Source organism: Polyodon spathula, chromosome 18 (assembly GCF_017654505.1).
Source record: "Polyodon spathula isolate WHYD16114869_AA chromosome 18, ASM1765450v1, whole genome shotgun sequence".
NCBI lineage: Eukaryota > Metazoa > Chordata > Actinopteri > Acipenseriformes > Polyodontidae > Polyodon > Polyodon spathula.
In genome coordinates, this window is record NC_054551.1 from 31,351,925 (window position 1) to 31,368,012 (window position 16,088).

General features: G+C 38.0%; 1 protein-coding gene across 1 annotated transcript; it reads right to left on the reverse strand.

Moving 5' to 3' along the window:
• Positions 1–218: 218 nt before the first annotated feature.
• LOC121330730 (AP2-interacting clathrin-endocytosis protein-like) lies at positions 219–10,279 on the reverse strand. The gene is made up of 5 exons (XM_041277451.1): positions 9,688–10,279; positions 8,811–8,889; positions 8,138–8,277; positions 4,741–7,059; positions 219–697 (listed from the first exon to the last, which is right to left on the reverse strand). The coding sequence occupies exons 1-5, from the start codon at positions 10,277–10,279 to the stop codon at positions 219–221; spliced, it is 3,609 nt and encodes a 1,202-aa protein (XP_041133385.1).
• Between the last annotated feature and the right edge of the window lie 5,809 nt (positions 10,280–16,088).

A 16,088-nucleotide genomic window follows, 5' to 3' on the forward strand; every position in this document is an offset into this window, starting at 1 on the left:
TAACACGCTAAACAACATTTTTTTTAAAACAATTTCTTACATTTTCTTAAGTACCTTAAATATGAACTGACAAAAAATGATGGAAAATGTGCCTGATACAACTGCTGAAATAAAATGTCCAAGTCGAAGTGGGTTCCTGTTATGTATTCCAAAGTGGTTATAAAAGCTGCAGCTGCAAAGCTATCAGTAAAGTACAGAGACCTGGGTTTTTTTTAGAGTTAATGATGCGTTTCAAGTTCGACGATTGTCCATTCTCCCTGGGGGGAGGCTGAATCTTCTGGTGAAAAACTGGTGACTGTAATACTGGCTGTGGACTCCTCCAACGGGGACATTAGTTCGGCCCACTTCTTGAAGGTATCCTTATCCACAGGCAGTTTACACTGAGAGTTCAGACTGTCACGTGAGAGGACAAGTGTCTGGGTTATGAGATACTGGGCAAGGTTCAGGTCCTCTGGAGCAGAGTTTATAATACCTAAACTGGAGTCGTGATCGGAAAGCAGCTGCCTAAGAAGCGTCCAGTCCCTTTCTGCAAAGTGATTGTCTTCGTCCCCTTGTGTGTCCACAATGCACGTTTCCATGGCTGCGCTTTGTTCAAAGGCTTCCCCAACATCCATCTCGAATATCGGAGAAAGGGATTTTGAAGGTCGGCAGTCAGAAGTGCAGGTTTGTTCCATTCTGTCACAATCATCTAAGTCTCCTGGAAATAATTGACAATACTACACAATGTAAAAATGCATTTGAGTCCCCACCACCCCCTATGTTGGTTTAATACATACAGTACAGAAGTATTTTAATATATCAGGTGCTTGAATAAAGAGTTACCCATAAAACATCCGTACCCTCTTTTTATTGGCAGATTGGAATAAAAAAATAAAAATAAAACAAACCTATCAATTTAGGGGGAACAAAAATCATAATCCACTGTGCTTATATAAGATTTCAATTCACTTATTTCAGTATGACGGTCAATACATAATCCTGAATTTCAATTAACTTTGATTCAATTTACAATACGTTTTAAATATACTGTAATGTAAACATTTGCTAGTTAGGACAGCATGCATACAAGCAAACACCAAAATCTTCTTTTAAGAAATACAATATTTAAGTAGACTGGCTATCAAAGGTCTACAGCTGCCCATAAAGTATTGCATAATATTTTTTTCTTTCCGAATGAGTCTCTTTTCTCCATAGTTTTGTCTCAAGGGACACGCATAAATTATATATATATATATAAACTCCACATTAAGCAGGGTTAAAATCCCTCTGCATATCAATTGTTTGCCTCTGGTACTGCAGAGCTTTAGAACAAATGCAGTAAAGCATATATTACAAATCAAATTATTGTACAGGGGATTATAAAAAGCCATTTATCTCAATACTACAGCAGTCCATTTTTGTTCAGCAGGGATTACTGTACTCAAGCCCATAAATCATATCTGGCTATAGTGTATGTTGCTTACTCTGAACAAATAAAATAAAGCTTGTGGAAGCAATGTATCTTGTTCCTGCCATGATGATAATTGACTGTCCACATATACAGGCTTTGTATTGTCCAAGTGCTATCTGTTTTACTACACCAGGTTGAAAAGGCTCAGGCTCAGTATTGTAATACAGGGAGGGAGGGGATCACACATTGCAGTCTGCACATGCAAGCTTTATCTGTAAACAGAATCAGGAGATAAACTGCCAAGCACTCCTGCTACAGGAATAGCTGTATCATTTGACACAAGTGGCAAAAAGAGAGACATAACAGAAGCATGACATAACAAACTAGCAACCACATTTATCAAATATACAAACAAAGCTTAAAGCACCACAAAAGTATAACAAAATAGAAAGCTGATGCATATGTATTGCAAAAAAATCCCCCAAAAACTGAGATTTGCATAAAAAACCTTGGTTTCTAACCAACTAAAGTTTAACAAAAACACACACACTAGAATAAATGACGTATTTTGGGCAGCATAGCAAGACTCAATTACAATAAACAGCAAACAAAATGTGTGTGTATATATATTATATATATATATATATATATATATATATATATATATATATATATATATATATATAACCTGGCATGCAAGAGTTTGATATAGCATCGTTAAAACCAGGTTGATAAAAAATGTACTGATCCAGGGACAGATTCTGTCAAAAGACATTTCTCAAAACCACCTTTGTTTCAACGTTAGTTTCATGAAGTTTATCCATCAGTTACTTTAAGCACAGATCCTTTTTTTTTTTTTTTTTTTTTTTTTTACTAAAATAGATTAATATAATCAAATTACGACTGCACTGGGTTGTTTCTCCCCCACATCACTTTTTAATGAATTGCCAAAATATATGCAACCAGATTATACAGTGCATGAAAAGATATGCAACCAGATTATACAGGGCATGAACATGACAAATACAAATCATGGCCTTTAAATGCTGTATGTTATGTTCAAATTGAACAGCAATGTATTAATGCAGCACAACTTCTTTAAATATCTATTTATATATGAAAGTGCATTATTCATTTTAATAAATATAGCTAGGCTTGCTACTTTTCGATATTAAAATAGGTAAAGCTCGAATTATCAAAAAAATATGAGTTTGACTGAAATAGATTTATATAGGATAAACATCTGTAAAACCACTCGTTATTTTCTTACCAAAAATAACCATAGGGAAATCATTTCTAGTTTGTGCAGTTTTTATACTTGCTGTCTGTCCAGTCTCCACTCCGCTCTGAATGGCTGGGTGTTGCTGTCAGTCAACTCAGCGGTCTGTTAGTACTATGGTTTCCCCTGTTCTGACAGATCTCTTTGCCTGAAGCAGCGCTAGAATGCTCTCATTCGTTGAAATGCCTGTCAATCATCAGACCGGCACCAACTGTGCACTTTCATTTGCCGTCTACATTTCATTAAATGCGCCGACTTTGAAATTAGCGGGCAAGATGTGGGTAAGCTTTTGCTATATATATTGTGATAGTTACTTGTTAGATTAAAAAATGTGGTGTGAGAGGAAAACCCTAAATGAGTATTGTGCAGAATACTGACTTTGAAGCGAAAACTGTAAAGAAACGTGGGACTGGAGATGAAGAAAATGGTTGAACACATGCAATCACAAAAAAAAAAAGTACAATAGAAGCTTGCTTGGTGAAAATGCAGGAAAAAACAAGAATCCGGTGCTGGCTGGTTTCCCTCCTGATTTAGTGTGTGCTCTGTGTTTTGAAGCAATTCTGGTCATTGCTACTAGCTGAGGCAGGTGTTGTTGAAACATGGCATCTGAGACCAGCTGTGTAGAAGCTAGGGAGGGCGAAGCAGGCGTCGACACCACCATAAGAGTGTCTCTGGGGGGGGGGGGGGGGGGGGGGGGGGGGGGGGGGGGGGGGGGAGGGGGGGTTAGTTCCAGTGATATCTGTTTTTGTTCATGAGTATAATATATGCTAAAAGTCTGTGTAATAAATGTTTATATGCTGCGTTTTCTGCGGTTTATTTGAGACATTTCCTTTTTTTTGTTTTTGGATCTGCTAAAAGAGCCAATAGCTTGCCAAAACCCTAGAATCAAATGTTCTGTGATCGAGACGCTTTGACCGAGCTTCATTTCAATCTGAATGTTGTTCTATTAAAATGTTGGTGACCACAGTTTTGTTGCATGTTGAATAATAAAGGGGCTTCACAGTGGCATAAACAGTCCATTTTTTAAAACATAAAGGTCGATTTCATCCATTCTCTGCTTGAATTGAAAATAAAAATTAAAAAAAAAAAAAAAGGTAAATTCTTTAAAAAATAAAAGTCGACATTAGTCGTCGATTTGGCAAAAAAATTAAATCAAATAGCAGCCTAAATATAGCCCTGTCACAAGGCAGATTTATTTTGATTTGGACCAAAAACTCTGGGCCCTATATTGAAGTGCATGGCATATTTTCAGAAAGAAAGAAATATACATATTAAGAGTATAAAACCAGCAAAGAACAAACTATTATAATAATTTGCAACCAAGTTGTTTCGTGTTGGTGTTACAGCATTAAAATTGTTTTATTTCTTCCTGACAATTTGCCTTTGCTTTTACCCTTGCATCCAAATAAAAGGGCCTTAAACATGCCCAAATAAATGTTAGAAATATAGAGGCACTGGCCCTATTCACAAAACGTTAAACAAAGATTGTTTTAAGGTTGCCTACACGTTTTTCTAAAGTCTGAGAGCATTTTGAAACATGCAAATGGACTACAAACTCACTCCATTTTAGTTAAAGTTTAAAGATTAAAAGGCCCAACATCATGAACTGAATCATGACCCAATTCTTCCTTTTGAGATCACTATAGTCATCATATGGATGGCATGCCTTTATGCTCTACTAAAGTACCATATATACGAGAATTTCTAAATAAACTAAATTGTAAAACCTCTTCTATGGGAAAAAAATACGTCAACTTCTATTTGATTCATTCTGTGCCCACTAACCTCGTCCCTGACTGGTTTTGTAGTCCTTTCATCTTTTGAGTGAAACCTCCCTAAATCAGCACTGGCTATCCGTGTAAACGCATTACTGTGCAACAGGTCACAGATAATGAATATATATATATATATATATATATATTATATATATATATCATATATATATATATATATATATATATATATATATATATATATTTTTTTTTTTTCTTCTGTCATCCACACCGACTAGCTTCACAGCAATGACTTTTTTTTTTTCCTATTTAGGCAACATCCTAACATTATACATTACCTGCTGGTAAGGTGGAAACATTCTGTTCACTTGACACCAAAGAACTCCCTTTCACATGTTGTTCTTGCAAGTTAAGACGCAACTCAGTTTTCCTACAGTCCAGGGCTTCTGTAGAGTTTTTCCACAGCCCATTATCATGGTATTTCTCAATCTGGTGTAGATCCAAGTGGCAAGGTCTTTCTTGGGGTCTAACGTCACTTGCTGGTGCTGGGGGATCACTGGGGGTGTCATGCAGTTTATTACCTTCTATCAGGATGGGGGGCTTTCCTGTTTCATTCTCAGTAAGAGGGACAGTGCTTTCACTTTTCTCAATGTCAACCTGTGGCTTACCGCCAGGAGGATTATCACTAGGGCCAGACTGACAGTTGCCCTTTTTAACTAGTTCATTATCTTTCTCTTTATCCCCATCCAAATAACCTTCTTCCAATTCCAGGGGGTATCTAGAGTAGAAGGATTTACCCCGTGGCTCAGAACGATCACAAGCAGCCCCTTCAAACACTTCTGAAGGAGTGAGGGAGTCTGCAAGGTGGCAAGGTGGGGTCTGTCCTCCGCCCTCTTCGGATCCCATCTCCTCGCATTCATCCACTGACAGCAGTACAGAACGCCTGAAACTCGAAGCAGACTGTAACTCCGGGACCTCATTCTCTTGTTCAGCGATATCCTCAAATGCCAGGTTGACGAAGCCTTGAAAGTGGTGAGGGGAAGGGTCTGGCGGAGCAAGGATTTCTTCTGGGATTTCAGCCTCTGATCTCTCGTCCTCAGTTTCTTCATCCGAGGAGGACAGCTGCTGCTCGGGAGCATTCTTGACTATGGCGGTCGTCTCCTCTTCACAGGCCTCGTCCTCCATGAGTACCTCCTCCTGGTGAGCCCACGCCTGTGTCCTCTTCCTGCCCTTGTCATCGTTATTCATCGAGCGTCTGTGAAAGGGTTCTGCCGATGACTTCTTATCTTTAAGTTTGATCTCTATTCTCAAGCCAGTATCATACATCTTCAGCTCCTCCGGTGTGCTGGTGTCGCTGCTGCTTCTTCCAAGGAAATCGTGGCACAACATTGTGCTGCATTTTGAAATCCCTCTTTCGTTGGAACCGTCGTCATCCTGGGATCCTCCAGCATCATAATCTTCAGACATGGGTTTTATATCATCGGAAGAGGTGGTGACACTCCCAGTGTCAGACTCGGGGCTGCCTCTCTGATGAAGTGTATTCCATGGGTCTTCATGAGGCATTTCGGAGTCCTCGTGACTCTCTGGGGTTTCCACAGTAACCACATCCTTGGGAGAATTCAGCGATAATGGCTGTATTTGACTGGTACAGAACCTGGATGATACTACACACCCTGTTGTAGAAGGGTTAACATTAATAGCTGTGCTTGACTGTTCGGTGATTTTACATGCACCAGTAAAATCTTCTAAAACTACCTTTGCAAAGTTTTTGGTTTCATCCGATGCCATAGCCTCCTTTTTGACAGTCTCATGAGCTGTAGCAGTATCTGACTTTGCTGGAGGTGAAGGTTGTGGTGCATGTTTACCCTGAAGCTGACTACCAAGATTCACACTCTCCTTAGATAAAACTGAGCATATCTGGCTTGAGTCCCTTGTGCGTTTAAATGCTGAATCGTTGGAATCCTCTTTGTCATGCAATAATGCTACTGATGGTTCATTTTTGCTCTTCCTGGGAATACACAAATCTTCCTTATCCGTTAGTGGTTCAGAATTATGCACACTGTTTTCTAAGCTTTGATGAAATCTGACTCTGTCAGGTTGCTGGCATGAAGCTGAAGCTGCAACGGACTGTTCCATTTTCTGTTGTGCACCACCAGTAGATTCCGATTGCTGAGAGCAGTTGAGCTCCTCAGTGCAGACAGCTGTCACTAATTGACTGCCTCCTGAAGTTTCACCTTTGACAGCTGTGGGAGTGTTTTGCTTGGGCCCGGCACTTTTTGAAGTACAACTTTTTTCATTAGAAGCTTCCTTGGTTTTTGATGCGGGTTTCTTCAGACCACAAAGAGCTTGTTTTTCCGATCCTAATGATTTAGATGTCAGCTTTAATGCTGGCTGTTCAGAGGTACTTTTCTGCTTTGGTACACTCTTGCTTCCAGCAACGGTATGCTTTGAACTTCCAGCAGCAACCTTTGCTGGTCTTGAGTTGGTTTTTAACTCTGTCCTTGCTGCACTCGACTGCTTATACGTCTTTTTCTTTGTAGATTCCAATGGAGCGTCACAAAGTGTTTTGTTTGGCGTCAAGACTTTTGTAGCTTGCTTGGTCTCATCTTTTCTCGGCGAGACAGGCTTTCTTGCACTTGCTGCCACAGTTTTTAGTCCTAAATAAAAAGAGAGGATACTGTTTTACAACAGATACATCTACATCTGGGTTTACAGGTATAAATATGTACTGTATAGGTCAGCAACACATTCACACATATTGTATATCAATATGTGAGGAGTGGCAGTCTGTTTATGGGGCTCTTACTGTTAACACATTTGCCAAAACATGTTGGAATATTATAGCTACGGTAACTTTTCTCAGAGAGTCATATAGGTGCGACCTTCTGCAGGCTTTATATATACATATAATGAAAACACAACAATCTAAGTGTTACATCAATAGCTCATTGGGCACATACATAGTGTTATTTACATTTTAAATAGTGAGCAGATAGGTTTGTTGATTGTTTGAGTAGTATTGGGATAACAAACTACTGAGCTCAAGTCGTGTGATTTCATCAACATGCCAGGTGCTCAGTGTTTGGTATTTGAACGAGTTATTATTGCCAAAACGAGTTGATTAAGAATGTGTACAAATAGCCACTCGAAAAGACATGACTTTAATTAACGCAAGAACAGCGAAAGATACGACTGGAAATGTCAACTTGCCAGCAGGACAATGCAAGATCACACAGTGCTAGGAGTACAACTGCACGACTTCAAGAAAACAATGTCAAGGTCTGCCGTGGCCAGCTTTTTCTCCTGACCTGAGTCCAATAGAACATCTGTGCGACCAAAATCACCAGTGCCATTCCCAGTAGACAACCGCCACCAGCCAAGCAGTCTATCCAGAGGCTGATCAAGTCTATGCGTCAACACTGCCAGGATTGTGTTAATGCTCAGGGAGGTCATACCCGATACTAACTTTGTAAAGTTTTCATTCTGACAATGTGTCACGTTTCATACTGAAAACTTATGATTCTTTGGTCTGTAGCATTTTCGCATTTTCTGTGATTTTGTTTGATATCTAGGTTTAAAATATTTGATTAAATCCATTAGACCCGAGTGTTGCGTTTCTTTTGTGCATCAGTATATATATATATATATATATATATATATATATATATATATATATATATATATATATATATATATATACACACATTCTTGAATAGAAATGAATAGAACTATTACCATGATTTTCCGCAGAAGCTGCTGGAGTGCTCTTCACTCTCCTCTCAGTTTTCAATGCAGTGTTCCCATCTGCTGTTTTATTTGAAAGGGCTGGTTGTTTTATTTTGCTGCTGTCTTTCACTGTTGCTTTGCTTGCCACACTGAAAAAGTAAAGCATGTTGTGTTATTATAACGACTCTAAGACAAAGCAACACTAGCTCCTCAAAATAACACACATTTTGACAAAAAAAACAGGAATGGCCTTGTCTGTTAGTATGTTTGGCAACCCCCAGCTGAACTATAACGATGCTGGCTTCTTAACAAGCTTCTTGCGTGTCTGGCTGTGTGACAAGGGGTGTTATTTTCTGCGAAAATATTTCTGTCTGTCTGGCATTCCCTTATTGGAGAGGAGTAGTAAACCTTAGCTGGACAACTCTGATCACAGATAGCCAGACAGAACTGTATTGTTGTCACAGGATCCTGTAAAATCTATGAAGAAATCTTTTAAGTGGGGTTGAAGATACTGAATACAGAACATTCAAAAATGATCCAGGAGAGAGAAGTAAAGACTAACTAAACCTTTGTATGTTTTTTTGTTCCTGTCTCTTCTGAGTAGTAGATGAAAGTAAGATAAAAATTAATGTTGAATCCTTGTATTTGGAAGACTGCATTTTAATATTATGCCAGACCTCACCCGTTTGTTTTAGTTGAATCAACCATCCTCTGGACAGAGGTCCTGCTGCCCGACTTCACAGAAATCTTTGGTCTTGTACCTGTGAAACACAAGTGTGCTTTACAGAACAAGGCAGTGTGCTTACATTTTCATACCCGAGACACAGCACTGCATGCAAACAATGTAGATGTAAACAGTACTGGAGTGTAATAAACCACATGCAACTAATTGCATTTCACACGCTACGCCAATACTGCAGAACTCAGTGTTTTCAAAGCAAGCATATCCCAAAGACCATGTGGGTGCTAATTAAAAAGCCTTTCCGTTGGCTTTAACGCAGTTCCTTAGCCAACAGGAACTCCACAGCTGGCTCTAATTGGTGAACAATGAAGCAAGCTCTGCCAAGAGAGGCTATAAGAACAGGAACAGTATGTCAGTACAGCAAGGGGTCTCCTAAAGGACAGGGTTGCTGCCATACAAACATTTGCTCAGCCCTACCATCTAGAATTGTAATGAGCACCACAACACAGCATGCAATGAAATTAATAAACCCTAAACAACAAACAATCAGCAGTACTTCTGTGTAGTCAAGCATTAAGCCAATCCAAGTGTATTTAGGAGGGGAAGGTATAATGCCAAAACACTTTTAAAGTATGCATAAGATTTGCATAATCATAAAGTATTACTATCTGATTCTCAGGGAACCAAATACCCAAGGGCATGGATGTAACATTAGGCTGGTTATTCGGCTTTCTTATTTTTTATGGCTTTTTTAAGGAAGACATAAATAGAACTATATACTACTACTACTGCTACTGCTACTACTACTACTACTACTAATAATAATAATAATAATAATAATAATAATAATAATAATAATAATAATAATAATAATAACCCGTGGTTGAATCTCTTGGGCTGCTGGAGCTGTTCTGCGGGGAAGCACTCCCTGATGTTATGTCACTGTTGTCTCCTTCCCCAGCTGTCTTCTCCTTCCTGAGATGGGCACCACTTCCAGCAGCCTGTGAGCATGCCCCTGTACTCATGGGTTCAGGCTTGCTGGGGGGGCTTGTTTCTTTGTGTGCCAGAGGGGGCTCCTTTCCCACAGACGTCTTTGCAGGCTTGGCTGATTTAATCTGACCAGCAGAGACGCTGGCAGGAGCTTTGGACCTGGCACCCAGATTTATTTTTCTATCTTGATCTTTGATTCCTTTCCCACTTGGCACATTTTTTGGTCCGTTTGCAGACAAAGGGGGAGTATCACCTCTGCTGCCAGCAGAGCCTTCTGCTTTTTCTCTGCCATTGTTTTCAGGCTGTGCCTTTGCAGTCGCCTTTGTTTTTGCAGGTAAGTTCTTGTCAGCGGGTTTGGCATCCTTAGCCAATTTGCTGCTGTCCTTTCCCTTGGAAACATTTGTTTTTGTAGCCTTGTTAGAGGTAACCCTGCCGGCAGCAGCATTGTATCCAGCTGCTCCTAACCCATCAGACTTCATTTTCTCTGGCTTGTTCGATAAGAGACTCCGGGGTGCTTGTGCATTCCTCTCCTCCTGGGGGCTTTGCTTTGGATTTTCAGATGTAATTAGATGAACCCAAGAACATTTTATATGCTGCTGCGGACAGAAAAAAAAAAAAATCCAAAATTAAACAAAGTCAACTCATAACCGTAAATGCCAAATACTCTACACAGACAGCACATCAGAGTCTCTCACTCGCCTCTCTAGTTTTCTGTTGTCAACGCTGATTTTTGTCATAAATCTGAAATGTTCAGGGGACGTAAACTGAAGGCAATATATTTTATTACATTTTAAATCTGCCATTCTGAAAAAGTTGACAAGAGAAAACCAGTACTACATTAAAGCAAGTGAAGCAAACCCTGTACAGCTGCACCACTGCACTGGAATTCAGCTCCCCTATTAGCATACTGTACAATACGACCTGCTGGAAGCTTCCAGGTCATAGCTGTGTTTACGGTTTAAGCCACTTATAAGGACCACTGTTGCAATGAAGCAGGTACAAAGGAAAGGGTTTCTGGATGATGGGGATCCATTTGTTTTTGGGAGCTACTAAAATTGCATGCCTATGTTCTACAGAACGTCTTCAAAATGAAAACAGAGACTTCCAGTCGAAAGGTTTGTCATTGACTGTATTATGTTTATTTTAGTATTTCTAAATTCAGCACTAGAGTGTTTACTAAGTTATGGATGATTATACAGAATGGATGTAAAACAAACACAGAAAAAATGAAAGATCGAACATCTAGTACAGTGCTAAAATAAATGGTTGCCTAATAAGCCTTTAGGAGACGAAAAGCCAAGGCAGGACATTCATTTTTCACACTCGTCTAAAGCTTTGATCACCAATTTCTCAAATGCCAAGATCATTCAACTTTGTTTTTATTTATACATTTGTTTTAAGATTTTATGTTCCATCCTATGCTTTTAAAAAACATTAAAATAATTTGTAAATAAACTTTGAATTAATGCAGTAGGTAGCTTCTGGTTTTCATTTTGAAGTGGACACTTGACCTACCTGTTATACAACCCATAAAGCTCTTACAGTGATTAAAATAAAAAATAAAATAAAAAATGTAACTAGATTTAAAAATGTGATCCACAATATTAATATATTTTGTCGCAGTAAAATTTGTGGTTTTTACCTTTGAACTACTGAATGTCGTTTTTTTTTTTTGCCAAGTCTTCTATTGTCACCCCTGTCAAACGCTACTAAGGAAAGAAAAATAATAAAGCACTCAATGCATTAAAAGGTAACTAAAAAATCCACAGTATATTTCACACTGTTGTCTTGACCAGCAACATAAACCCAAAGTAGCACTGCATTATTAATACTGCAGTATTTGACACTGCAGTAACACATGCACTGAAAAATAAACCAGTTACGCAGATCTGCTGCATTACAAATGGTCTGTGTCCAGAATACCGTGTTTCCTGTCATTTACTAAAGTCTACACTGCAGTATATGTTTTTGTAAGGAATTCTTGCTGTACGAGCAAAATGAAAGGATTTGAAATTGAAAATCCGCTGCATATTATTTAAAGTGAAACATAAACTTAAGAATTATTTAGGACCAAGTCCACTACATTTATTTATTAAACAAAATGTCGAGTTGGTCCTGCATATGTGCGACAAAGTGAAATAATGAAGGAAAAACAGCAGCGTGTGTCTGCTATTACTTCAATGAGCATCCTGCTGCTCCTCAGGGACTCTCAATAAAGCAGGAAATAAAATAAATAAAGCTCACAATTCAGTCGAACGCTACCATGAATACAAGTAGCCTCTGATCCCCATCAAGTACATGAGATTTAAGAGCGGTGTGTGACTTTAAATGACGGGAAAACGGAACAGGCATTAAAAATCTCCAGCATCAATAATTCATGTTTTACATTTACATTAGAAATTCAGACAAGCCATAGCTAAACAGACATGTATTGTATTTTCGTTTTACAGATTTAAATGTTAAATATTGCAATGTTATATTTCAACAAAAACAAAAACAAAAAAATAAAATATTTTTATTCACATTATTTCCCCCATTTACAAAAGGCAAAACTCTGCAAAATGCAACACGAGAAATGCAACATTTCATTTTACATTTCAGTTTTAATCTTTCTTTAAATATACTGTAAAATAATTTTATGAATTATTTGAATCGGCATCCATTTACAAGACAGAGAGCGATTAGTTACGTAGTTAAATAAATACACGCTAGACTATTTACTAGGCAGGTCATTAGCTACTTTGGTTAATATGTAACTAATGGTTTTGCATTTCAGTAGCAAATTATTACCGTTAAATGCTGTACTGACAATATACATAAATACCTGTGCTAGTAGTGCCTTACGCTAGCCAGCAAATTATCACAAAAAAACCCAGCATGGGAAAACAACGGGCAGTTCCAGTAATCCTCGTCATAAATATGCATAAACAAGATGTCTTCACGGGAACATACCTGCTTCTACTTGCTCCCTGTGCAGCGTTTGCATCAAATTCCATCCCTCTGTGTGACGAACAGCATAGAAAAACTGAACCAGAAACGTCCACAGCTTCTCATGCAGAGCCTGGATTTCACACGCAAAACCCTGTTTGCAAAGAACGAATGAGCAGCTGCCCGGAGCCACATTGCCATGGCAACCAATCCTTACTCCTCTCAGAATCTACTTACTCCCTGAACTAAATCAATGATGTCATCACTAAGAATGAGGATTGTCTGCTGCTCGATTCCGTTTATATATATATATATAAAAGAAACAACAACAACCTGGGCCAGCACAGATTTAAAATCCAGATTAAAATTCTTCCACTCCCACACAGAAGTTCCTGCATATTATCTTTAATCTGCTTTCCACCAATTCTTACAGAATTTCCTCAAACCACTGTCACACAGCTATCTCATGCCAAGGTCAGAAACTCAAGGGAGCAATTCAGCGTTGTGCAGTAAAATACAATACAGCTGTTAAACAACTGAATTAAACTAACAGATTAACCAAGAGACAACATGACATGTTTTATTTGTTGTGTAAAATATTCACAATGCTTTAAAAGCTTAATACCAGAAGTAAAATCCTCTGCAGATTTTACTGTGTAATAAATAAAATATATAATAAATAATATAATATCCACTATATATATATATATATATATATATATGAAGTCATATTTGCATTCAGTAGAAGAAACAAGAGAAATTGACCGATACCTGAAAAATACTTGCATAAAACACCTTTCAAATTTCATCTTGTCAGCAAAAGAAAAAAAAGAAACTGGGAGGACTTTGAGCTATGTCTATATTTTGAATACATTATTTTTTCTCCGTTGGACTGTGCTTGTTGGAATGAGAGTGATAAAGCTGCTGGCTGTTTGTTTTATAATTTTATTCACTTTTGTATGTTTTAAGAAACATAGAATATATAGAATAAAATCTGAGTGCCAATAATACTATCACATGGAATGGCATCTATAGTTTCAGAAGCCCACATGTCAGGGGAAATGGGTAGTTTGGACTGTAAACTATCATAATAATAATTTAAAAAAAAATCACAGTTAATTAACACAGATCCATAAATACACAGACAGATAAAGCTTACTTTAACACTGTAAAATAACCATCTGGTCTTTGGTGTCTAGGCAGAGTCAGTCACACCAGGAAGCAAACCCATGACTTCTTAAATCAAAGAGTTATGTTAACCACTGAGACACTTAAGCCCTGCTATCTTAGAGAACAAAATAAGCAGAGATCTGTACAGTTCTATATAACTGGAGCCAACCAGTGGCTGTAAAAGACTGATCCAATGGCACCTATGCGAAACACAAAAGTAGTTTTGGTTGCTCAAAAGATAACTTAAAAATAGGACTCAGAACTAAATCTAAACTAAAAAACCATACAGCCTATAAATTTGCAGCTGCATAGTCCTACTACTTCAAAAACAATGGTTTTCTAAACAAAACAAAACAGACTCCATTATCTGCAGTGATAAATTTGGCACCATCTAGCTATCCATTACTTGAAATGAAGTAATTAACGTTGATTCAATTTGTGACATTTTTCAAAATTGTGAAAATAGAACAAGGGAACATGCACATTAGGACTAGACAAAAAAAAAAAAACATCAAATCACATTAAATAACTTTTGCTCCTTCCACGCGACACCATGGACTCATGGACTGTGTGAGAGCAGTTAGACATGCCCTCTGCATTTCAGCTGGCAGGAATGTAAAGTTTCTTCCAGACCAGCATTTTGTGAAATATTTTGCAACCCACCTGCAAAAGGCAAGCATAATTAAATAAAGGAGCACGGTCAATGAACTCACACAAGGAGGCTGCTGTGCTAAACATTCTCCCTCTGGAAGCAGTGCAAGATGGAACAATGTGTAGCTAGTGTATATCATGTACAGTATGACAGAACTCTTGTACCTGTGACGCAGAAAACTAGAAGGACTATACTAGTACAGTCTTTGTAACTGTTGAGCTGTGGTGTAAAGTGAGGAAAGGTTTTTAAATGGTACTGCAGTTGTAGAAAAGGAAAACACACCTTGTGCAGGAGGCATAGAGACTTTCAAGCCCCAAGGAATGGGCTATAGATAGGCACTCCAAAACAGATTGCTGCACACCAGCTACTAGTTGGAAAAGTAAAGGGAAGGAAAGTTAAATGCTTCTATCTAAACATGCAACTCCATATTCACCAATACAGCTATGGCCAAACATTTTGCATCACCCTTTAAAGTTGAATGAATGATTTGCTGAATAATATTACCTCAACATATTGAACTAGATGACGCTTTGTAGTATTCCATATACTTGACGAAAAACTGAAAAATGTGACATTTCGAAATCTAACATGAAATACTGTACTACTAGTGTGGCTTCCAGCAGACACTTGCGATATCATGTTTTTGTTTCTTTGATTACATGATGTTAAATAAAACATCAAAATTATTTTCATATATTGTTTTTTTTTTTTTTTTTTTTTTTTTAATGATGTCTCAATCCTAAAATTCTAAGCCATGCAAAATTGTTACCCATAGCTGTAGGTGTTAAACACTTATTAAGAAACACATATTCTGTTGAAATGGTGCATTTCTATCTTCAAGTCTAATACCATTATATATTCTTGCAGGTTTTTTTTTCTCCCCTCTCCTGATAAAACTGTGCTTGCCTTTTACCTCTGGGATCTGACCACCAATGCAGCTCAGTGAATCTTTGAAACACTGCTTTAGGCTGGTACAGAAATGAATAAGCGCTTCACGCAGCACAAATTCCCGAAAATAAAGAAAAAAACTAAGTAAAGAGACTGAAAGAGGAAGATGTCAGCCTAGCAAATCTGTTATGGGCATTATAATAGTGCTGTCACATGTTTTAGAAACCAGATGAGAATCCAAGTCAGGGCAATGACATTCGTGTGAGCGCAGTAACCTTCTGAACACTAAAAGTGAAATGAAACGCCTCAAAAAGTTGGAACATATGCAATTACAGAAAGCTACTGCCAAACCCTTAGAAAGGTAGTATCATTAGAACGCTTAGTTAAATAAAAAAAGGCAATTTCCATATACCGGATTTTGCTTTTCAAGCATGCTTCATTATACATTTAAATTGCATGTAACTACCAATCACGCAGTCAGTTTCTTATTGGTTCATGTAAAACAATACACATTCGCATTATTAGATGTTTAAATGTTTACGACAGACTATACCACAGCTGCATAATGTTTGAAAACAAATTGGACCACCTTCTGGAAAAACCTGCAGTAGTCTCTCTTCAGAACAAACACGACTACTTCCTTCAGGTCT